General features: G+C 35.7%; 3 protein-coding genes and 1 long non-coding RNA gene across 4 annotated transcripts in view; 3 read left to right on the top strand and 1 right to left on the bottom strand.

The window, feature by feature from the left end:
- LOC143459601 (uncharacterized) overlaps positions 1-24,619 on the bottom strand; it is a 218,744-nt gene that overhangs the window by 167,702 nt on the left and 26,423 nt on the right. The window lies entirely within an intron of this gene.
- On the top strand, positions 4,659-11,768 carry LOC143458717 (kelch-like protein 12). Its single transcript, XM_076955566.1, has 8 exons — positions 4,659-4,779; positions 7,640-7,763; positions 7,843-7,996; positions 9,085-9,302; positions 9,893-10,042; positions 10,300-10,393; positions 11,049-11,143; positions 11,604-11,768. The coding sequence occupies exons 1-8, from the start codon at positions 4,730-4,732 to the stop codon at positions 11,766-11,768; spliced, it is 1,050 nt and encodes a 349-aa protein (XP_076811681.1). The 5' UTR covers positions 4,659-4,729.
- LOC143460653 (uncharacterized) lies at positions 16,647-18,529 on the top strand. The gene is made up of 3 exons (XR_013117926.1): positions 16,647-16,740; positions 17,740-17,808; positions 18,348-18,529. It is a non-coding gene; the product is annotated as an uncharacterized LOC143460653 (long non-coding RNA).
- LOC143458718 (uncharacterized) lies at positions 19,530-23,298 on the top strand. Its single transcript, XM_076955567.1, has 5 exons — positions 19,530-19,667; positions 20,334-20,408; positions 21,342-21,436; positions 22,993-23,185; positions 23,276-23,298. The coding sequence occupies exons 1-5, from the start codon at positions 19,571-19,573 to the stop codon at positions 23,296-23,298; spliced, it is 483 nt and encodes a 160-aa protein (XP_076811682.1). The 5' UTR covers positions 19,530-19,570.

Consider the following 24,619-nt stretch of genomic DNA (forward strand, 5'->3'; position numbering starts at 1 on the left):
TGCAGAAGCAAAGTTTCGGTGTGGAGGTGTGCAAGGAAGCAGCTGTTGTGTGCTGGAGAGAATCGAGAAAGAATTTGAGTTTCCCGACTTTTAAAAAACATCGTTTTTAAGACATTACAGTACAAATCGAAGCTTGAATAAGTGTCTTCTTTTTTTTTTTTTCTTGGAGACACTGATTTTTTTAATGCACCCTGGAAACATAGTGATGATTCCTCATCGCTCAAACCTCAATTACTGAGATTGCGTTTATGTAAGTTCCAGGAATCGCACACTTTTTTATTTGTTCTTTTAACAGACCAAAGAGCGAAAAAATGGCTACAAAATTTGCTTAATGCGTGCGGTTACAATATTTCTTCTGTATATTACTGCATATTTGTCGCTGTTTATGCTCTGAGTACTTGCGAGTTGAGAAGATAATTTGATAACAAACATTCTGTGGACAACAGAAGTTAATATTCATCAGTTATAAGCAGGGTTGCCATCGGTCTCAACTCAAAAATAAGCACGACTAGGAAACGAAAGACGAATATCACCTTCAAAAATGCACAACAGGAGAAAGCAACCAATGTTCCTAACAAAAAAACAAACAAAAAAACGAGACACTATCTGCATGTTTTTAAATTTTGTATCTCTTTGGTACAAAATGGTATACTAAAGGTGTCAAAATGCCCAAAATACGAACCTCTGCCCTAAAAATAAGACGAAAATAAGGACGCAAGTGAAAATAAGGACATTTCTTAGAAAAAAGGAAAAAAACATTTTCTAAGACAAGGACCTTCAAAATAAGGACAAATCTTAGAAATAAGGACGGTATGGCAACCCTGGTTATAAGAGCGATTTATGTAATTACTTCTTCAAGGCTTGAAATGAATTATGCTCGCACCTGCAGTAGCAGCTTTATGCAAATCCAGTTCCACATCGCTAAAATCAACAACCTGGCGACCGCAGTGTTTGTAAGGTAGAAACCTGTATTCTTATTCGCATATTTTACTTGATATCGTTCATTGTTACGTCACAGGTCCACTTTACAACGCACGGAAATGCACATTGTTGCTTTTGTCTTTCATTTTTTCTGTTGGTTTAGCTTGTTTTTATGTGAAACTTTGTTTTCTTTTGAAACTCCTCACACAAATGACTGTCAATAAGTAGAGGTTATTATAAAGTTCAGAGACCGCCGCCAGAAAACTGTTTCAATCGTGAGTTTATCTGAATACAAACTACAGTAGATGTGTAGTAGATACAACTCGTGCAAGGATTACTGCAGTTGTTACTTTGCATAGAGTCAAAACAATCCCTTTGATTGAGAAATGGTTTTGAGAGACTGCGAAATGTTCCTCACTGACACCAACCGAGGGAAAAACCCTCAACTGAATCACGCCAGTAAGCAATCACCTTCAAAAGAATAAAATGCGATTTTTGGTGTGAAAGTCTGCAATTCGTCAATATTGAGGAGCACAAGGAGAAACAAATAAAGGTTAGGACGTCATATTAATTTATATTACATAAAATATATATAAATAAATAAAAAGTAAATCTACATGTATTTGTATAAAAGTGAAAGCAAATCTTTTTATTGTACTTGTATTTTAGAAATTATTGAACGAAAAAAAAGCTTTCAACCCTGATCTCTCACTCAAATGCTCACTTTAATCACTCACTCACTAACATATTTCCTCATTTTTTCTACAGCGTCCATTGCATTTGACCTAAACAATGCGCTCCTCCAGGTTAAGCTGAAGAAGAAAAGCAGAAAAGAATTACTTAAAAGATGACTGCAACTGCTGCCCACATGTAGCATTTAAACCCTGGGATAGTTTGCCCTACTTGGTACTTAAAGAAGAGGTAGATTAGGTAAAAGACTCCTTAGAGATGTAAGGTAAGTAAATGTTAAACTGAAATAAATTGATTGCTTCTTTTAGATAACTTTAATTTTTGTCGATACAGTAACTGCAAACATTGAGTTTGGGAAGACAATCCCGGGGAGGAGATCAGAATGGGCCATTTAGATTTTCTCATGGCTTTTATGATCATGGAAAAAATCCCCACTGACAAGTTCGGTCCATTAGAGAAACTACAGTACGGTCACTGGACTGGAAAAAGATGCTCACGTTGATTGTTTGCGAGAGTCACGATACTTTGCTTGCATGAAATTTGAACCATTTAAGAAGTTTTTCGTTTTTTTAATGCAGGTAAAAAGCCCCACAGCCTATTCCAAGTTTGACATGATGGCTATCATCGTGTCAGCTTGTATAAAAAAGGGAATTGGCAAACTTGTCCAGTTCATTGATGAAAACTACGAGTTTGTATTCCCCATAATTGGATGAGGCTGACAAGTTCAGATGCTGCAAAGGCATTGCAACAAATTTGTAAAATGGCCGAAGGTAGCAGAAAATTTACTGTGCATCTTGGTTGCGCTGTGCAACAGCAGAAACGGGCAAAAGTTTAGTTCAAATTATTAATCTAAATCTTACCTTCCATGATATGATTATCGGTGTTTTTAATTATCGCTAATTGCCTTCAATGAACGTGACATCAGACTCGGTGCTTTCCTAAGTTACTTAGTCTAGCTTAAGCTGTCTGGAATGAAATGCCCGTGAAAAAACAAACATAATTGTATCCACCAAAATATTTCTAAACGTGATATGCAAGTCAAGTGAGTTTTGCTGTGTAACCAATTACGTAACAGCTGTAAACAGTGTCTTGTTTGGAGTACGCGCACTTTTCGTACTCGCAGATTCTATAAAAGAACCCGGGTTTCTACAGAACGCACACTTTTGCATCGCCCAATAAACGACGTTTTGATTTGAGTCACATGAAAGCACCAGTTTAGTATTGTAGCCGCCTGTGAAGCTGGGGCGAGAACGGCCCTTCCAGAGTCATGATTTATCGGAGTTACTAAAGATACAACTGCGACTTCAACCGTATTAAAACTTTCCGATACGTTACAAGTTGAACATTTCAAAATTTTTTTGTCACGTTTGTAAAAAGCAGAACAAACAAAAATTTTGTATTGAAAATTTTTGCTACGATAAATAGTTATGATTTACCTTTCCCACAACGCAAACGTTTTCTGTTTATGAGAAAATTTGATGTTTTATAAAATGAAATAAACAGGGGAAGTAACATAAGCAAAATTGAAATCCCTGACTGGTCAGATCTTTTTGATTTGCGTTGTTTTTTGCCAAGCTGTGAGCTGTCGGTTTGCTGAATCAAGGGGAATTTCCCAGATTTATGCCTTGTGACAATTTGTTGGGAAATCTTAAATCGACTGTAATTCATCTTAAGTGGCATTTAGCACACAGACTTTACAAAACATAACCAAAAACTGTGTTGCGGTCTAAAAATTGCTATAAAAATAAACAAAAATATGTGGAAAGGTGTAATTAATTATCAATCTGTCCAAATTACCGCGATGGTACTTCAGCACAAAATTAACCAACAAATTCGAAATGATGCAAATGATGGACATTACAAGTAATTTTAAGATTTTGTTTGACAAGATCTACTAGGCTACTATGGTCTTAAAATAAAACAATTTTTTGTCAATGTGAAATTTCCTTTCCTTAACAAAATATTTAAAGACTAATCCTTTAAAGCATGGCAGAGATAACTGCGTTACTCAAGCCTTTCATTGGCTACTGTGAGACCTAGGCTATTTTCGTTGGAACACTTATAAAGTTCTTCATTATGCAAGAATAAAACACTGGGTTAGTTTACAGTCTCAGGTTAAGCCAAAGTATTAAAGTTGTTTGTAAAGCATAATAACCATTAAAATCGGTAAACAGCGGTTGCTGTGTATAGGATGTTTTTAGGATGATGTATAGGATGGCTTTTTCACAATTATGGACGAGAATTCCCTATGTTTGATATGTTTTGTTTATATAACAAACCAACTGGACTAATGTTGTTGGTTGGCTTTATCCATTTAGCATTAACGATTGAATGAGTTTCCATGAAAATTCATCTGGCCCACGAGATTTTTCGATAAGCTGTTAGATAAATCTATGTAAGTCACTGGAGAAAATTGAATAAATGTACTTATAGCTAGCCATTGCACACTTGAGTTAGCGGTTTACATGCCTGAGATTTTGTCAAATCCTGCCTTGAAATACAGACCGGTTTATAGCAGATAAACAAAGAATCAAAGCTTCAGTGCCAGTTATCACGTCAAAGTTTGTGTCTTTGCACGCATAATTTCATGTCTAAATGCTGACCATTGTGGCTAGATAGAATGATAACTTGTACACAAACAGTGAGCAGGAAACAGTAAAGCAAAGTCGAACCTATTCTCGAACTCTAACACACAATTCAAATACAGTTAACCTTCAGTTGTGTCCCAAATTGTCTGTACAGTGCCAATAGCAAAAGTTTTGTTCGCAAAGTGCAAATATTGGCTCAGAGTAAAAACGAAAGTGATAAATAAGCCAGACAATGTAAGCTTTTAATGCCGTCGTTATGTCAACAATAAAACCACCAGGTATCAGGCAACATTCGCTGAGGCAAGTCATGATTTACAATGAGAAAATATTTGCTGCGCTTGTAAAGGTTTTCATTTTTATAACAACCTCATTCTCACTTGTGCTTGATGATATCTGTTGGTTGGTTTGACAAACGTAAGCTTTGAAGTTTTATGATTATACTGTGCTTTAAACTGTTGCAGGTTGTTTTTTTAAACACTTGGCTTTAGCTTAACTATTTTATTGTTAGTTGCTTTTTTCAAACTAGAAAGATGGAATTCAACAACAACCATGCCGTTGAAATACTCAATACCTTGAATAAGTAAGTTGTTAATTTTAATCTGTGTTCATTTACACAAGTTTGTGTAAAATATTCAACTTCACAAAATGTTTTATTTATTTTTAAATTATTTGTTATTGAATTGTAAACTAACATTTTTACATATCATAGTTACGGCTGACGTAATAAGTAAAACTATTATGGCTAATAATGGTTTTAAAGTATTTGACTCCATACTTTGTCTTATATTGTCATGACTTTATTATAGTCGTGAACCATTATAGTCCATATTTTAATTTATTTGCCATCTGTTTCATTGATCAGTTGTGTGTAAACACATCTACACCAAAGAAAGATCCATATTGTAAGTTGATTAAGCCAGAACCAGTTGTTATGCCCCAGACAGAGACAGACAGACTCTGGACAAGTAGAAACTTATTTAATGCAATGAATAGGTTTAATATTAATGAATGCAAGGGACGGTGTCCTGCAGTGATTTCAAACTTCGTGGCTCATAGTTTCGGTTTATGTAATTTTTTGCTTGGCGCAACACCCACAATTGTTGTGATTCCCTTTTGCACAGCATGAGGCCACATGTGCTCTAACAAGCCAATGTGATGTCATAGAGGAAAATAAAGCATGCGTTTATTTGTGCTTGATTTTATGTCTTCTGAATAACTTAGGAGTGTGAGGAGTAGCATATGAGAGCATCGAAAGCCTGCAAGGCCGGATCTCATTTTCAGGGATTATTTCCTGTATAACAGATATCGCATATAACGTATGAATATCGCTTGTCCCAACTTGCCTGTTGTATGCAAGGTCTACTGTAGTTGACCTCACCACTCACCATACACTGCCACTCAATAAATCGACAAGCGTCATAAACGGGGTCGTGTGTACTGTGACTGGACATCTGCGTTTCACACATTTGGAACCACTCAAAACTTTTAGTTTCAGCAAAAAGCCCGCAATGATACTGAGATACTCAGAACAATATACCTAGAAACTCAAGATAGACAGATACTCGTAAAGCCAAGACACTCATTTTCAGTCTTGATCACACTGCAACTGTTGGAACCAGTTGAAAATAAGGCATCAGTTCAAGTCTCTTTCTCTTTCAAACAAAAATAGATAAAGAAAGGGCAGGAAGGACATGGCCAGACTTTGCAGCTTCATGACCGACGCTGACTCCCACCACACCAAACTATCGCTGCCAGGATGACTTGGTTATCGCTTAACCACCTGTGAACCGGAATTGCTGAACTCAACTCAATACAACTTGGGAATAGCAAATTTTGTGACTTGTTGCTTGTGAGTACAAATTGCGTGTGGCATCAACTGAGTGGAGTGCAGAAACAGCAGATCATGTGCAATGTTGTCTAAGTGCAAGGATGACCTGGCAATTATGCATTTGGCAAAGAACTGAGAATTCGTGAAGAAGACCATTTGTATAGACTTAATTACTTTATCAGTTTATCTCCAGGAATAGATAATAAAGGTCTGTAAATCTAAAACAATGTCGGCATCCTTCCATCTTAACAACAGGGGAGCAAAGCATGAGCTTAAAGTTTACATCAATACCATGCCTGTGCCTTTTTGTCTTGACCCCAAATACCTTGGGCAGATTGCTCAACTACCGCCAACACTTTGAGTAATTACGTAGGAAAATTTCACCTCATGCCTCCTTGATAAAATGACTGGTGACCTCAGATTGGGGCTGCTACCATTTGCACATCGACTCAATCTAGTCTTTTCCACTGCCGAGTATTGCGCACCTACCTGGTGTTACAGCACACACACACATCCGTCAGATTGACACTGTCATAAACGGCGGGTACTGTGACTAGATATCTGCAACCCACTCTATGGGAATACCCATACCATTCCACCTTCATTTAACTTCGTTTAAGGGCCTGCAGGACCATTTTGAGCAGTTTTGAAACGGCTACACGGCGATTGTGACGAAGGTCGCATGCAAGACGTCATTATAGAAAAAGTATAAATGGTTCCGGTCCAGTGCGCATGTGACCTTAATTTGTGATGCTTTGTTGTTGTTATGGCGTTTGCTGAGTGTGGGTTCAGGCTAAAGTTGACGTTTTGTGTTGGTTCAAAATTAAGGCTTTTTGGCTGATTTTTTGAAAAAATATAAGGAAAAAAGTTGTTAAAAAGTTGAAGCATTTGGTGTGAGAATTCCAGATACGAGAATTTGCCCAAAATACTGTATTAAGTTCTTTTATCCTACATCTCGGCGGATACAAAAACTCAGCGAGGTGACCGGGCTTGTTTAGAAGCAAATTCAAATTGAAAAATATTACTTTGCATTGTTTAAGATAGGGAGTTGGATGGGTGGATGGGCCTACAGCCCCTTAACGTTCCATTCATTAACCATTTGTGAACTGGTGTCACTAAACTTGATACAAATTGGGAGATTTAAGTTGTTTGGTTTGTGAGGGCAAACTGAGTGTGGCACCAACTGAGTGTGGCACTGAGGAGTAAGTTACAGACTATGTTATATCTAACTTTATTTTCTACCATGCTTCTCAGTTTCCATGGAATACATCGCCTGCGAGTTTGGGATGACAGCACGACCCACTGGCTGCTTGACTCATGCCCTGACATCTAGTCTGGGCGACTAGCTTACTCCCATCTTTCATTTGGGAAATTTTCCGTTTCCGTTTGCGTTTGAAATTTTTTAAAAATTTGGGCAGAACCAGGATATTAAACCTTATGCCTATGATCACTATACACTGCCTGCCATAACAAAGTCTCTACTCTAATGTGATGACGTGCTGTTATGTCATTGATTGCGATTATTGTGTGGGTTAATATCTGTCAAAATTTTGCTAAGTTTATTGCCAAAAGTAAAAGTTGTTTATTGTTTCATGATCTATGTGTCACAAAGGGAAAGAACAACAACAAAGGACTTCTGCGATTTCACAATAAAAGCCGGAGGAAAACAATTCCCTGTTCACAAATGTGTAGTTGGCTCATTCTCGGAATATTTCAAGAAAATGTTTACTACAAAGGTGGAATGTATTAAATTCTTACTAATTCACTATTTCATAAAACTTTTGAAGTATTTACTGTTTTTTTTTTTTTTTGTAGATGAGAGAAAGTTATTTGAATGAAGGAAGTGTTAAAGAAGTCAGTGGTCCAACAATGGCATCGATCATTAACTTCATATACACTTCCTGCATAATCCTCACTCATGACAATGTATATGATGTACTGGAAGCAGCAGAATATCTATGCATTACAAGTAACTGTTATTAATGCAGCTGACTTTGTGATACTTGTTGATATAACGCTGTGCATAAAGGTTGCTGGTTTTCAGTTTCACATAAAAGTAACTTAAATTTTCGACAGTTTATGTGCAACTGTGCAAAGTTTGGATTTTTATTCTGTTAAAAAATGTTTTAAAATAAAATGCGGTTAGTACCTCCCAAACCCAGAACCTTTAATACTCACCACCAACCTATTTTCGGATGTAATAAGCAGTGGTTGCAATAACTTATTTTTTATGAAACTGCAACTAAGCAACTTGCTATGAGTCAAAATGCAATCAGTGAATTTTCTGTATTTATGCAACATGAAGGCCAGAATGAGCAAGAAACTTTGGCTACAATAAGAAGCTTCGTTTGCCACAACAAATTCCCTTTCGATATCCACTAGTGCTACTGTTATAATGCTCTTGGGCAATACATCATCACATCACATCATCGCCGAGTAAAAATTGTGGAAAGACTTTCCTCAGTCTGAGGATAAAGATTATCACGCTACACTATTTGTCCTGGATCTGACATTGTTTCTTCACAATAATAAAGCCCATTTACTCACATTAAAATTTCATTCATAATATGCCGTTATTTGCCTGCATATGGGAATCAAAAATGGGTTTATTAGACAGTGGCTGGATGTATTAACTCGGGTTTTTATAATGGAGGATATACAGTATAGGAAATTTCATTCCCAGAAATTCGGATGTAACAACAAGTTAGTTTAAAACCAAATATCTGTGGTCCTTTGTATAAATTGACTAGATTCTTTCTGTAATATATGGGATTTTTGATGTAATACTGCAGTGTCTAAATGAGCAAGAAAGTTATTCTATATTGTATTGATGAAGAATGCAGTAGTTTTATCATTCATATGTTTTCTTTGTAAAAATAAAAAATAAAAGTTGTTTGATCATATGAAAAAAAAATAATTCGATACAAAAAAAAAATGATTCGATCATATGTAATACAACAAGCTCGAATTGGTGTAAAAATTGGTGACTTTTAACAGAAGTTATATCGCAATTAAGTGATAGGTTTTATTCTTAAATGAATCGGAAAATTTTTTAAGGTCTGAAGAAATACTGCAGGACATTTTTTAAATTATCTCTCAATGGAGAAAATTGTTTGAAAATTCGATCTTATTCAAACCGATACAACATGGGTGATCTTGTACAAGCAGCTGAAACTTTCATTTCTAAAAATCTCGGAGTAGTTTTGAAAAGTGCAGATTTTCTTCAGTTTGGTGTTGATGATGTCAAGGCTATGCTGAAGTTGGAAAGTGATGAAGTAAACTTAGAAAGTTTTTCTTTTGTAATGATTTTTATATCTAAATAAAACTAAATAAATAAATATCTAAATAAAATAAGTATCTAAATAAAACCTTTTGTTTTGATAGCTCTTACATCATTGTGTGAAATATTGTAATTGCAAGAAGCTAAATGTAATCCACACTTTCATGTTAGAAATACACTGCGGTATATTAGTTACATTTCAAAAAATTGTTCATTACCTCGTGCGTTATTTATAAGTGAATGTGCAATACTAAAGTTGTTCATTTTTAGACAAACATATGATGTAGGCTGGCTCATATATGCATGAATGGCCTTGAATGTTTGTTGCAAGATTTTGCAAGATACTTCTTATCTCGAATAAGATAACGCGATTTAAATTCTCAAATATTGCTGTCAGTTAATTTACTTTCGCTATTAAGTTAACATAATAAATTAAAATATTAAATGGCGTTGTTCAAACTATCTGCAATGTTTTATTTCTTCAAATATTTTTTAATCGTTCTTGGCTTTAACATACATCACGTCATCTATTTGAGATAAAATAAAGGTACCTTAGATGTCACCAAAGCCTTGATTAAATTTCAGGATTCGATCGATGAGGACAAGTACAGGAGTGCAGTTGCTTGGGCACTTCATCATTTGGATGATAGACGGAGAGACTTCAGGGATTTGTTTCATCTCATTCAACTGCAAAATTTATCTAAAGATTTTTTGATAAAAGTTGTTCAAAAGGAGGTAACTTGCTGATAGTTTTGAACACGTTGCTTATTTCTTTGCATCATCATGCATCGCCAAGTTTTGTGTCAACCTTTTGAAATAAATTAAAAATTGTTTAAGGTTTAACATCTAATACTCCTGCCTTATATTATGAGTCGATGTTGAAGAATTTCAGTTTAAAAATGTTTTTGTTTGCAAAAATCCGCCCATAACAAAACAGACTTTTCTAATTAGTAGGCTAAACTGCCAACATTGATTCAATTTTAATGATTTAGAAACTGGTTTGCAACTCCACGGATTGCATGCAACTTCTTGTTACATCACTCGTTTTTCGAATATCTGACACCCCAGCTTGTAAGGCAATACCAGGTGAAAAAGTGGTTAATAACTTAAATTGTTTTTACATGTTGGTCTTCTTAAAATAAAATTTGCTGGCCCTTTATTTACCTTAAAGTATTTACCTATACCCTGACCCTAAAGTAACTGACCTTGTATAATGTTTTATGGTTTTAACAGTGCATAAAATTATAAGGCTATGATGAAGTCTTTGACATCCACTTTATATTAATATAAGTTAAGTCTTTGTTAAACAGAATTATGGCAATATAGAGCTGTTGAACCAATATAATATTTAATATACAACACTACATGGACCAGGATGGTAATGATTAAGCAAATAGTGATACTAGCAACAGCAGTAGCATTAGATTTGACAAATGACTTTGTATGATGTAACAATGCTTACAACCAAATACTGCAATATTCATTTTGATCGAGTTTTGCGTCTTATCCTTGAGTTTAGTCATTAGTGCTATCATGCCTTTGATGTGCAGTTTCTAGTAAAAGTGTTTAGGCATTTGCATTTTGTTACGACGCATTTATCTCTTCTAATAAATGACAGAACTTAACGTCTTAAATAAAAATCCAAACAACTAGCTTGCCACAAAAATTGTACACAAGCTGCAACCGGCCTGTATTTGCTTCATGCTGGTGCTGGTTTAACGAAACCGAAGGTATTTTCCAGGTCAGTCTGATGAGATACTTATGATTGGTGGATTGAAATGTCCAGGAAGTGTTGCCAAGTTCAACACCAGGACAAACCAGTGGAGTAACATACCGGTATGTTTGCTTTATAATGAATTTGTTTCAATTAAGAAGTGTGATTGTGATGACATACACATATACTAATTGCCACAGCATTGTGACACTTCGAAATGATTTGAAAGCATAATTTGTTTCCTGTGTCTGTGTGGGCATGGCCCAATGTGACCCAAGATAAGATCGTTATGTTTTCTGTCAGTAACAATTTGCTCGGGCAGATTTCTCTCATAAGTGAAAATAAAATAAACTTTTATTCAAGAAATGCACAGATGAAGTTCGAACTGAAATATTTTTTCAATTTGTTGCGGTTGTAGAGCAAAGTAATCAAAGCAATTAATTATTGCACTTATTAAAACAATAAGTAATTATTACACAAATGATAAAAACGTGAACAGCGGCGAGAATGATCGAATTTAAAAGTAAAGTGTCCGATTGAAACGACTGTGTTGAGACAAAACCATGCTGTTGCTTGCACTAGTTCAGCGGTCTCCAATCTTTTATACGGCAGTCAACCAGAAGCGAAAAGGCTGTCTCCAGTTTGTCTGATTTTGACTTCGGCCTGGGCCTGAGCTTGCTTGTAGACTTTTTGGGTAAAAAGCTCTTCTTAAGGCACACTGTTAACAGCAATTTAGATGGTTTGTGAATCGAAATGCAGGATTGCTTTCAACTTACAATGGCCTAGTAATGACTTAAAAAGGTCGATTTAAGTTAATGTATTTTCGAATATGCTTTAAATATGTTTAGTAGGTCAACCTAATGGAAGCCCAAGTAACCTACCTAGCTGGCAGTTCCAATTTTTTTAAATGCGATCGAAATACCATTCGCATAGAAGAGTTTAGTTCAAGATATGTATTATATCTCAAGGTAGAATACAACTTTCTAACTAGTATACAAATCTATGTTATTTTAAGCTGACAATTAGCAAAAAGACCAAACTTAACCTATTTCAATTCACACACTGGCTTATAAGTTAATTATTATTAATAGAATGATAATATTTAATCATAGAAGCGAGAATTGGGACAGAGGGGATCATTATGATTAGTTTAGACGCTTCAATTTGTAAAAATAATAAAAGTTAAGAAGATTTTTTACCCAACAAGTCAGGTCGACAAGCAACCTCATGCCCAAACCGAAATCAAAATCACACAAACTCCAGACAGCATTTTCACTTCTGGTTGAATGCCGTATAAAAAGATTGGAGACCGCTGAATATAGTGCAAGCAACAACATGGTTTTGTGTCAACACAGTCGTTTCACTAGGACACTTTTCTTTTAAATTCGATCATTCTTGCAGCTTTTCACGTTTTTAATCATTTGCGTTATAATTGCTTTGTTTTAACTTTTTTAATGATTGCAATAATTAATTGCTTTGATTATTTTGCTCTGCAACCACAATCAATTCGACAAGTCAAAGTGACAAGCAAGCTCATGTTAAAACCGAAATCAAAATCACACAAACTGACAACAGCATTTCGGTTGCTACCTCGTAGCTAAGGACAAAATAAATCATCCAATCAGAAGCATTTTTGGTTAAATGCCGTATGTCGCATACTACTAAACGGTTTCTTACAAACAAATAGTTATGCGGATCGGAAAAGCTGGTTTAAACATATAACAATGAGACCGTTACAAATTTGTTGTTACGCAAACTCAAGTCCATCATTGCACAAGTAGATCCATTCTTATACAAGTATTTGACCGTTGGTGCCCGGCAAGATGCTCATGCACCTTCAAATTTTACCTCTTTATGCGAGTATTAACTTAATTGAGGCAAAATAGAATTGACAGAGAAGCAACAATATATTGCCTCGTTAAAATGCTTTAATTATCGCGACTAACTATTTTATTTTAAAAGCACAAAATTCATTTTGAATTGACAAGCTGCTAAGAAGAGTGAATGTTAAATTTATGAGCTAATAAACATTCCTAGCTCATCGCTGTGGTATAAAGACACCAGTCTGGCAAATGAATACACAACACACACACACACACACACACGGATGAAAATTTCAAATAAGCTGCGGCAGCAGGAAGCTGAGAAATCTCTATAATGTCAAAACGTCACTTGGACTAGATTTGGATATTTTCTTTCGGAAAAAATATTTCATGAACGGGATTAATATGAAATTAAGACTCGTTAGAAGTAAAATATTGCTCATGACTTCACAGTGATTAAACAAGTGTCTTTGTTTTTTCGTCAAATGTCACCTAGTGCTCCTGTCGCATTAGGTCACGTAAAAGTTATAAAATATTTCGAACGCAAAGTACACTGTTAGGTTGAAACAAACACTATCACCTGCTCAAGCCAAGTCTCGAGGGAATACGTCCTTTTCACAGGAGAATGTTTTCCAAAGCCAAATGCAAAAGAAACTTGTGATTGACTTGATTGGTAACAAATTCGCTCTTTGCTCTCTTCTCGAAAACTCTTCTCACCTATGACGACCAAAAAAGTGACGATTTCCTTGAAGGTGCCATGTGCGTACTGTACATATATTCTCGAAATATTAGTATATTAGTAAATATTATTATCTGTATTACCATATTATTTTAGAAAGAGATGGTTTTGTTGAAAATATATCACAAAGCTGATATTATTACCATAAGGTATTTAAAATCAACCCTGCTAGCAGTTCTAGCATATAAAAGACATATAAAAGCTTGATAAATTCCCAATCATCTCTCTTTTTAAAGACATATCAGTGGAATGACTAACTGCGTCATAGAGCTTATGAATATGTGACGCTGCTATGGACATTGCGCTTTGTTATTTCAAAGAAAAATGACAAGTTTACGACCCAGGTTATTTTTGTATTTGTTTAATAGTTATGTCAAAGGAATGCTACAATAATGAAAGGACGACTCTCAGCGGTTAAACGTTTTAGAAAAAGTGACCGTCAGAAGGTGGAATTAAAACCATCGCTCGTTCAGCTGAGAACACAAAGAGACGAATTAAGGTTCTTAGCAACCTGGAAGCTATTTAGATGTTTGACGTAACATGCGTGTTCCTGTGTTCTCCTTATTTGCAATTACAAAGTTGTTTTCAAAGGTAAAATTTTGGCTAAAAGTGAATATGGAATTAACAGACTGTCCATGAACCGACGAAGAATCCTCTGGCTGATCCGTGTGTGTCAAGTGGCATGGAGTTCAGATAAAACACCATGAGATTGGAAAATGGGTGTTATCATCCCAATACCCATGAAAGGTGACAAGAAGGAGTGTTCTAATTAGTTATCGGGGCATTTCTCTGTTAATTCTACCTGATAAGATGTATGTCAAATTTATTGAAAAACGACGCTGTGAAATATTTGAGTCTCAACTTAAGCACACACAATGTGGTGTTTGTTCCGGTCAGAATACATCCGATCAGATTTTCAATCTTAAGCAAGTTTTCAAAAAGTCTTGGCAATACGGAAAAGATGTCTACGCCTGCTTTGTTGACCTCGAAAATACGTATGATCGAGATTATCTAGATAAGCTCTGGGGATTGTATCAAAATTACGGTATTTATGGTAGCTTACTAGTAACCATTAAATCAATGTACCATTGTTCTTAAGTTTGTATCCGTTTGAACCGTGTTAAGTCAAAACCTTTCACATTGGATGTTGGACTCCACCAGGGGTGAGTGCTGTAAACTTTCCTTTTCATAGTTTACATGAAGTGGATAGACAAGCACAACCTTGGCGAAGAGTGTGTCATGGTTGGAAGCAGTAGGATCAGTCATTTGTTGTTTGCAGATGACCTAGTTTTTCTGGCTTCTTCCGAACCTGATCTTCAACATGCACTCGATCGTTTGCAACTGTTTGCAACAACTCCGCGATGAAGATAAACATAATGAAAACTGAGGTACTCTGCCTCTCAAAAAAACCTGATCAAGTGCTCACTAGAAGTGTGCGGAGAAACATTGAAACAGGTGGAGAAGTTCAAGTATCTAAGAGTGATGGAAGGCAGAACAATTAATGAGACACCGAATTGGTAAAGCAAGCGCAGTCATGCGGGAGCTTCAACGTTCGGTCGTCACGAGAGAGCAAAGCTCTCTATTTATAAGTTAGTTTTCCTTCCAATTCTCATACATGGTCATGAATTGTTGATAATGACCGAAAGAGTGCGCTAATGAGTGCAAAGAATAGAAATGAAATGAAATGGGATTTTAAAGAAGGGTTTATGATGCAACGTTTCTAAATTAAATGCAAAGCATCAAAATCCGTAAATCTCTAAGTGTTGAGCCTTTCATCCTCACATTAAGAGTTAAAGTTTGGTCAGCAGAATGCCTCATGAAAACCTTGCAAACCAAGTCATGCTTGTCACACGAACCGGTAAAAGACAAACGGGTTGATCAAGAACCAGGTGGTATAATGACATCAACGGCCTGGCCAGGCTACGACCAAGTGTTCCTTTAGCCAAACTGACAGACGGGGCGAAAGATGGCAAACTGTTCCGAGAGCTCCTAGAGCTGCTGCCATCACGCTCTTCCTGAGAGGAAAAAGTAGGTTTCAAAAAGAGAGAGAGAGGAAAGGATGAATGGATATTTGAGTTTTATATACCATTGAATAACGTAGATTTACTTTGTATTTGTAAGTAGCGGCAAGGGAGTCGCTACAATAAGTTCAAAATATTTATTTAACAATTTCATAAACCCATAAAGCATTTCGAGATCAAATATAAAGCAAACGATAGCATTTATAAGTGAAATTGTTTATGCATTGACTTTGTATAAGATTACACCACCAATTATGACATCACACGGATGTAACGTCCCACGTAACAGAGAAGCGTCGCTTTGATTGCCGTGATTAATAGCTTAATAGCTTTTCGCGGAAACATTTGTTACAAATCACCAGTTCATCACGTGACCAGTAAATTGCGTCATCGGGCATTTTTGGGCAACCGCATGTGGGTGACGTCAATGCCGTATGATGCAGGAATAATCACGCAAACAAAATAATCATTATTATCCAGTTCCCACGCGAAATAGTAATCAAACCAAAAAAGTCAACGTTTTATAACATGACGAGAGACGTATACAAGATTGGAGATTTGTTTGGTCTTTGAACCACGAAAGTGATCTGATGATATAGCCGTAGGCAATCAGTCACCTAACAAAGAAATGTCGTGTCACTATTGACTCAGACATCCGACTTCGAGCCAAACACAATTCAACCAACGATGATCGCACCTGTCCACCCACCTATAAACAGAAGAGGCAATGGACAGACATACGCAGACAGAAAACACGGAAAACATGTTGAACAAACTTACGTGAACTTTACTTGTTCGAGAAGTGTTTAGTTGTAATTCTCAATGAAATGACAATTTGTCAGACAACGTTAATATTATGACTGAAGCATTAAGTGTTTATTACTTTTGAATACTAATATTCGGAGGCGATTGTGTGAGAGTCGACAAATATGCTTGTACATGTGATGCCGATCGTGTTCTTTTGTTCCAAAAGCCAGTAAGTTTATGTGAGCGAAACAAAAAAATATAATCCACTGGCGACTAAAGTTTGTTTTTTTTATCAGTTTTTGACATTTATAGCCTAGATTTAAATATCAGTTTTTCCTGCTCAATTGTTACGTTGACTACGTCTTCGCAACAACATGGCATCACCAAACGTAAGTGAAATTATGACGTCATTAACATTGCCATAGTGCGTAGGATTACTTAGTTTGATGATGTCACAAAGATTGATATGGCTTCGGGAAGTTTGTACTCTTGAAATTGTGAATAAGTGTGAACTTAGTAACTTAAAAATCATTTTAATTTTTTTGTTATTTATTTGTCACCTGTTAGTTTGTTTGCTTGATTTTATTGTTTATTATTACTGCACCACTTAGTCATTGATTAATTACTATTATTGATTGATCATTTATTATGGCAGCTTTTAAACTTTGAGTAACTTTAACAACGTTTTTTAACTGCTCCTGATATATTCAAGAAATGTCCAGCACAACACAAAAATACTTTTGTGCTTCTCAGTAAATTGCAATCGGGTTTAAAGCAGAGATATTTTTTACTTTATTTCCTGAAATCGATTTTAACACCAGGAATCAGATCAAAGCGAGGTAGATCGATTGTCTTTTATAAAAGATTTCCTGTTATTGTGTCCGTGTGTCCGGTTCAATTCGGCATCGGTTCAACTTACACAGCTTCAACAATTTTTTTTTTTGGCTTCTAATTTGGCGACAACTTTTTTCCTGTTCATTGAAAATTTAGACATTTTTTGCGAATCACTTTCTTGTGACGTATGAATACGTTACTTCTTGTACTTTTGTGAATCATTTGGTCGGTTAAGATTTCAAAGAATTGTTAAGATCATTAAGATCTTTAGTAAATGATTTCGATAAATCTTTGGTGGCTCGGTAAGAAATGCGGTCAAACCCTCTTGATTCGCATATTGTTATGAGGATTTGGTTAATTAATAACCTTCATATTTTCTATACAACATAATATCATAAACTAGACGTTTGTTTTCTTAGTTAGTTCGTGACGTACACGTACTTTCATCCGAGCAAGAAACAATTAAGAAACATCTCCTTGTATAAGCATTGGGCTGTCATTGGGAATAGCGTTAAAATTTCATTTTATTTTTAGTAGAAATCTTGTCTTTATAGACTTCCAGCCCAAGCAAGCACATCATGATCAGCTACAACTGGAGTGACTCGAAGGAGTTGGCGCATAAGGTGAGTTGTGCCCAGTTATGTTACGATGTCTTGAAAATTTATATCAACTGTTGCTCGATGAATCTTCCTCGAGTGGGAGCCATATTGTATTTAATCATCTGCTTTGAATCGTTTTGCTTTATATAGATTTGATTATTATCATTGCCCAGTGACCCAGTTTATTTAAGTGAGAGGCAAATCCAAAAAATAAGTTGATCTTTAATCTTAAGTGTTTGCTTGGTATTTGCGGCGCGTTATACATGTAATTTTGCCTTGAATTTCAAGCAAAGTTTGAAGCAATAGACCAGCAGTAAATATGAACTGAATTACTTTGATTACGCGCGCCTCAGATAACTTGTGAGTTCTTACGTATTTCACGTCGCATAATTCACTGACAACGTAACGTGATCTCATGTCGAACAATGCCAAAACGTAGGTTACAAACCTGTGTAAATTAAGAACTAGGCAAATCTTTTTTCAATGTGTTTTCACCACTGTGTAAAGAAATTCACTCCATTTGTTGACTTGTTGCTTCATCAACTCGACATGGTTTATTCTAGATCCATGATCGTTTGTCTGATGCTGGGTACCAGGTTTAGATCGACAAGGGACAGATGAAAGGAAATATCTATGAGAAAATGGGGCAAGCAGTCAATAACGCTCACGTGGTTCTGATGTTTACTTCTTCCAACTACGAGAGAAGTGCTAATTGCCAAAGTGAAGCTGACTATGCAAAAGACCTGAAGAAGAAAATTATCCCAATTCGTGTCCAGAAAGGATACGAACCAAACCCCAAAATTGGTAACAAATTAAAACCTAACAATTAGGTTGTGGAAACGCAAAACAAATCTTTGTCTCATGGCAACCTTACGTTTGTAAGTGGACGAACCAACCAAATATAACGTCATAATGAAACAAACGAAGATGTTTTAATCTAAGCAAAATACCGTTATAGTGTTGCCTTTGTCAAAAGCATCGAACATTTGAAACAAGCATCAAACGTTTTTACGTTTCATGCCTGTTTCAAATTTGCTTTAGCATTTCACAAACACAAACAGTGAGAGTGATATTTTAGGAACACAAATCAGAATTAAGTTACATCGTGTACGCATTCGCGTCGTAGGAGTCACAAGAGTCGCAAGAGTCGTAGGTTCTGGAAACGGAACGATCTAGCATAGTACGAATAGCACTCTGCACACCACATAGGAGCTACATAATGGCTACAGTCTATGCACAAAAAACCTAGGGTAGCAACTAGCAATAATAAGACAGGAGAAGTTGGTATTGACATAGTTTGTCATGTTTGAATCCGGTCGAAAAATGTCGCAGTTTTTTTTCCACATAGCTCTTGCAGCCCACGCGCATGTTTCCTATAAAGCAATTTCTCGATTTGTGATGCTGCTGGTATTGCAGGAGAAAATTAGCCCTTAACGTCGTGAAGTGGTAAACAAGGCAAGCACGTTACGTTATAGCTGAGGAAGTAGCTGACCCTGTCGTGATTGGCAGCAAGTTTTACATAGCAATAAATATTTTTAAGTTGTTTTCAAATCAGTCAACAATCTCCTTCTTGTTTATTTCCATACAAATGAATCTAATTTGGTAAACTGGGGAACGAAACTTGGGTTGTGAAAACGTTTGAACCTGGTTCGCGCTCGCGCTCGTGCTCGTGCTCGTCACATCCCTGAAATGATGTAAAAAGATCGAGATAAAACTTAAATAACCAGAATAAGAATTTTGAAATATTTGTCTTGTTTTTATTCCATAAAATTTGCATAACTGCGTGATGATGTTCTTAGGCATGATGACAGCAGGCTTGCTCTACTACGACTTCAGCAAAGGGTCCTTTGATGACAATTTCAACCAACTTCTTGATGAGATAGGTGAGCTTAATTATCCGGATTTTTGTTTCCCATGTATTTTGTAGATTTTTTCAATTCAAAATTACAGTTTCTTGTGGGTTTATTTTAGTTTAACGGTTGACGAACCGCAACAAATAAAAGATTTTTTTGTCAAATGTTGTTCGACATCACCTTTATTTGAACAAAGTTTGATGAACTGTGATGGGTTAGGTCAAAGTTGTAAACGGGTCTTAAATTGTAAACCAAAACTCGGCCGAATCCGAAAATTCATTTAAAGCCCCAACTTGATTCGTTTTTTTTTTTTATATCACTTGTTAAATGTAATCTTTTTCTAAGATGAGCTTTCCTCTTTGCAAAAGATTTTTAGCAATTTTTCCGCATTCTTGAAAAGTAGAAAGTAAAACTACGATGCAAATGTGACAAAGCATGGATATGATTTCAGGCCCAAATCTGGCCCGAAATTGTTTTCAAACTTAAGCCCGGCCCGACTTACAACTTTGGGTTGAATTGGATATTGTCAGCTAATATCTGTATAAATTTTTTTGTCAAGCATTTGAACGATTGATTTATAAAAAATTGTATATAGTTATTTGATGATGAGTGGATGACTACTTCAATCAGTATATGCTAGGAAACATTCTTTAACTACTTTGGTTAGGATTTGTTTTTATTTTTGTTTTGTTTCAGAATCCATTGCTGGTATCGAAATGACAAGAAAAGTGGAAACTAAACCTCGTAAAATGAAAATTGCAGAAGTTCCCGGTAATAAGTTATTTTTAACTCGGTGACTACATTTTTTAATTAATACTTCTGTTAGAAGGTAAACAACTAAAACTCAAACTGATTCACCAACAAATACAAACAAAATCTTTTATCACTTATAAATAGATTTCATTGATATCTCAAGTAAAAGGTAAATATTTACTCTACATCTTAAGTTCAACAGATAACAAAGTTCAACATTAGTTTTAGTTTTGTATTAAAAACATTTCTATCAAACTCTTTCTTTGCTCTTTTCTTGATTTAAATTGAATTATTTCGGCTTCCTTTCAACTTCAACCACTACACAGATGCCGGTTGTTGTTTAATAAGTTGTTAACTTTGTGCAAGATTTTTGTTTAGCTTTGTTACGAATCAGGAATAACGAATCAGTCAAGGATCTATAAAAAGAAATGTGCTGTTTAATCTTTCTTTTTCTTCTTCTTAGCTTTGTTAGGAATCAGGGATAACGAGTTAAAACAGTGTACAATCTATCAATCGAAATATTTTGTTTAATCAACTTTTTCTTATCAAAGTTTATGTTAATGACTCAATAAAGGAAGCTTGCTTTGACTTAAATATCGCTTTCATTAAATTTATCTTTCCGTCCCGTGTTCTGCGAATCCATTTTCGTATCGACTTTATGATAAAAGTTTCACATGCGCCTGTGTTAAACTCACTAATGCTGCAAAGGTGGAAACCATGAGGAGATATTTTAATTAATGAAAACTGCAACCGTGGTTATACGATTTGGTCACAATCAATGCTATTACGTCACTATGTGGCACCTACAGACCGCGTCTTTGACGCTGATAATGACAAGAAGTAAAAAGACGCCTATCTTACACATAACTTCAAGTTAATCAAATTCTATTTCGTGTCTTGGTGACATCAGAGTTAATGATTTTTAAATGTTTGCTGTAATTTCTTTAACAGATCATTCTGATGAGATACTCATGATTGGTGGATTAGGTTGTCAACAAAGTGTTGTCAAGTTCAACACCAAGACAAAGCAGTGGAGTGACATGCCGGTATGTTTGCTTTATAAATAAAATTGGATTAGAACAAGCGAAATATTTATCTCGTCATAGACATACGTCTTCTTGTCACAGCGTTGTAGCACTCACAAAAAGTTATAAGCCAACAATGTTGATCTGTTTGGTCATGACCAATTCCAACCTTAGGATAGGCCGCATCTTTTTGTCAAAAGCTCCTGGCACAGACAGACATCCCCAATAGGAAATAAAATTAAAATGAACCTATATTCCAGGGATGAGTTAATGAAGTGCGAAATATAATCTTGTCTTAATTATTTGCGGTTGTAGTAAAAGCAGTCAATTTGACAACTGATTAAAAAGTTTGAAAAGTGGCGAGAATTGTCGAAATTAAAAGCAAAGTTCCAAATGAAACGACTGTGTTGAGGCAAACCCATGTTGCTGTTTGCAGTAGATCCATTGACCCCCACATGCTACTCAGCCATTTCCACTTTAACTTAACGTTTTTTTGCGTGTTAGATTTTATCGTTGCATCAAGATATGTTTTCTTTTCAACTTCGCCATTTCATTATCTTCACCATTTCACTTCTTACTAGGAGCCTTTTTAAATGCAAAATTTAATTGCTTCTGATGTGTTGAATGAATACCGGTTATTTTGCTTTTTGTATTGTTTTCTCGTGTGGCCATAGCCCTTTGTGACTCCGGAAAAGATCTTTTTGTCTTACGTCACGAAAAAGTGTCTAAGTGAAACGACTGTGTTGAGACAAAACCATGTTGCTGCTTGCACTATATCAGCGGTCTCCAATCATTTTACACCACGGACTGGTTTCATGCAAACTAATTGTTTCGGGGACCAACAAAGCTGATTTAAACATACAACAATGAGACGGGCACAAATTTATTGTTACGCTAACTCAAGTCCATCCTTACACGGTGTTATTTCGAACTTACTTGAAATTTTTCACCTCACGTAACTGTCTACTTTTAACAACGTGCTTAGTCTTCATAACAAACACACAGGTTTTTGTTGAAAAACGCACAATCGAAAATCAATGTTTTGTCACAATGTCTTTTGTTACAAATAAATGTAAATGGCGTTTGGTGCCCGGCAAGATGCTCATGCACGTTCAAATTTTACCTCTTTACGCGAGTATTAACTTCATTGTGGCGAAATAGAATTGTTGGAGAAGCAGCAATATATTGCCACGATAAAGTGTTTTAATTATCGCGACTAACCATTTTATTTCAAAAGCAGAAAATTCATTTCGAATTGGCAATCTACTAAGAAGAATAAATGTTAAAGTTATGAGCTAACAAACATTCCGTGCGTTCATGGAATGAGTAAATGTTCAATATATAATCGTAAATAATTCTTATGTGCCACTGTACAATCCTCTTAACCACATAACTTTATTGACCATGTCCATGGGCCATGATTTATTCATATTGTATTGTTACCTGCAGATAGTTTTTGTACCTAGGTCTGGCCAAGCCATCTCCAGTAATAACACCATATCCAGTATTTACTTGATGTTGTTAGTAAATTCACTTCAGTTCATGTTGACTTTATGCAGTGATGTTTTGTCTTACAGGGTACAAACATTGCTCGTGAAAGGCCATCTGCTGTAATTTACAATCAACAAATTTTATTGATGGGTGGTTCTGATAGCAATTGTCTTAACTCTGTTGAGATGTTGGACTTGAATGATGACAATCCAAAGTGGGATAGCAACTTGCCTTCTATGGGAGAAAAGCGATGGTCATTTTCATCAACTTTATTGAATGGTAAGTTATTATGATGATTGATGTCATAATAATGCAAGTGCTAATATTAATAAAGACTATTTTTATTATAAACCTTCCTATGTGCGTCAGAATGGCGCATACACATAATGTGATGACAATACAAGCTTTATGACACCATGAAATCAAACAGTGATTGGCTTCTGACAAGTTGTATGCTGACATTGTATGTTGCATGCTCTTGTTATTGATGTGCTCCTATCTCTCCACTATAGAGGTTATCACTCAACAATTTAAATGAGCCTTCTAACGTTGTTTTGCTTTACCCACCGTTCGTCATAAATCTGCTTGGCGCAGATTTTATGCAGGTTATTGGCATTAATGTTTGTCGCCATGACTGTTAGACCACACAGGTCTCACATTTTAGATTTTAGACCCTAACATCAGCGTAGTTGTAACATTGTTGATGTAACAGTTGTGACATTGCTCTGTCTTTAACTTCGGTGTTTGATGCAGTAGAACCTAAAAACATTGTGTTTTCAGGTAATATGGTTCAGACGCGTGCATAGATATGTCTATTTTCATAATTGTGAGTTCATAATCGTAGTTTAGTATTTACCGGTGTATACTCTTTAAATGAAAGTGACTATTTTGTCATAAAGATGTCACAATCATGCGGTCCGTTGTTAAACATAGGCGGTTAGGTTAATTTGGCTGGGCCACCATGTAAGATTTGTAAATCATGTTTCATGGTTTGAAGTTGTGTAAGCAACTATCATAGTGTTACAAGTTTTCTTCTGCCACGTCCGCTTTCTACCGCTTTCTACCGCTTTCTACCGCTTTCTACCGCTTTCTACCGCTTTCTACCGCTTTTAAGGCCCACGCAAAACTAACAGACCTTGCACAATGCAGCTTAACTGTATTGTTCATGAGAGATTAAACTTCATCTCCGATCAACTTTAAATCACAAACGAACTTGTAAAATAAATTAATAAATTATTATAAAAACTGCAACAGCAGACCGAAGCAACTAAACAAGAAGGTTTCCTGCTCCAAACTCAAGAAAGTAGAATGTCCAAAAGGCTCTCTTTTTCTCAGAAGGACAACTACTCATGCGTGAAGTAAATGCAGGACGCCAATCGGAAAAAATGACGTAATGGTTAACGACATAGAGATACAGAGGCGTAAAAGAAACAAAATTAAGTAACACAGTGGGCAAAAAGAATCAGCATGGTTTAACCAACCAACATGTATATAACCAACTGAACGCTAACAAAATAAATAAAACGTGGAAAACAGACTTGGATAACTAGATTTTTTTATGTTTTAGCAATTAGATTGAAATTAGAAACAAAACGAACTAACATGTTACTAATTACATTAGAATTATAACCTAAAAACTTGATAAAACTAGAAACTGAACTAGAATTATATTTATCGTTATCATTATTCTTATTTATTTATCTGCCGATTCAA

The sequence above is a fragment of the Clavelina lepadiformis genome, chromosome 5 (genome assembly GCF_947623445.1).
Source record: "Clavelina lepadiformis chromosome 5, kaClaLepa1.1, whole genome shotgun sequence".
NCBI classification, from domain to species: Eukaryota; Metazoa; Chordata; class Ascidiacea; order Aplousobranchia; family Clavelinidae; genus Clavelina; species Clavelina lepadiformis.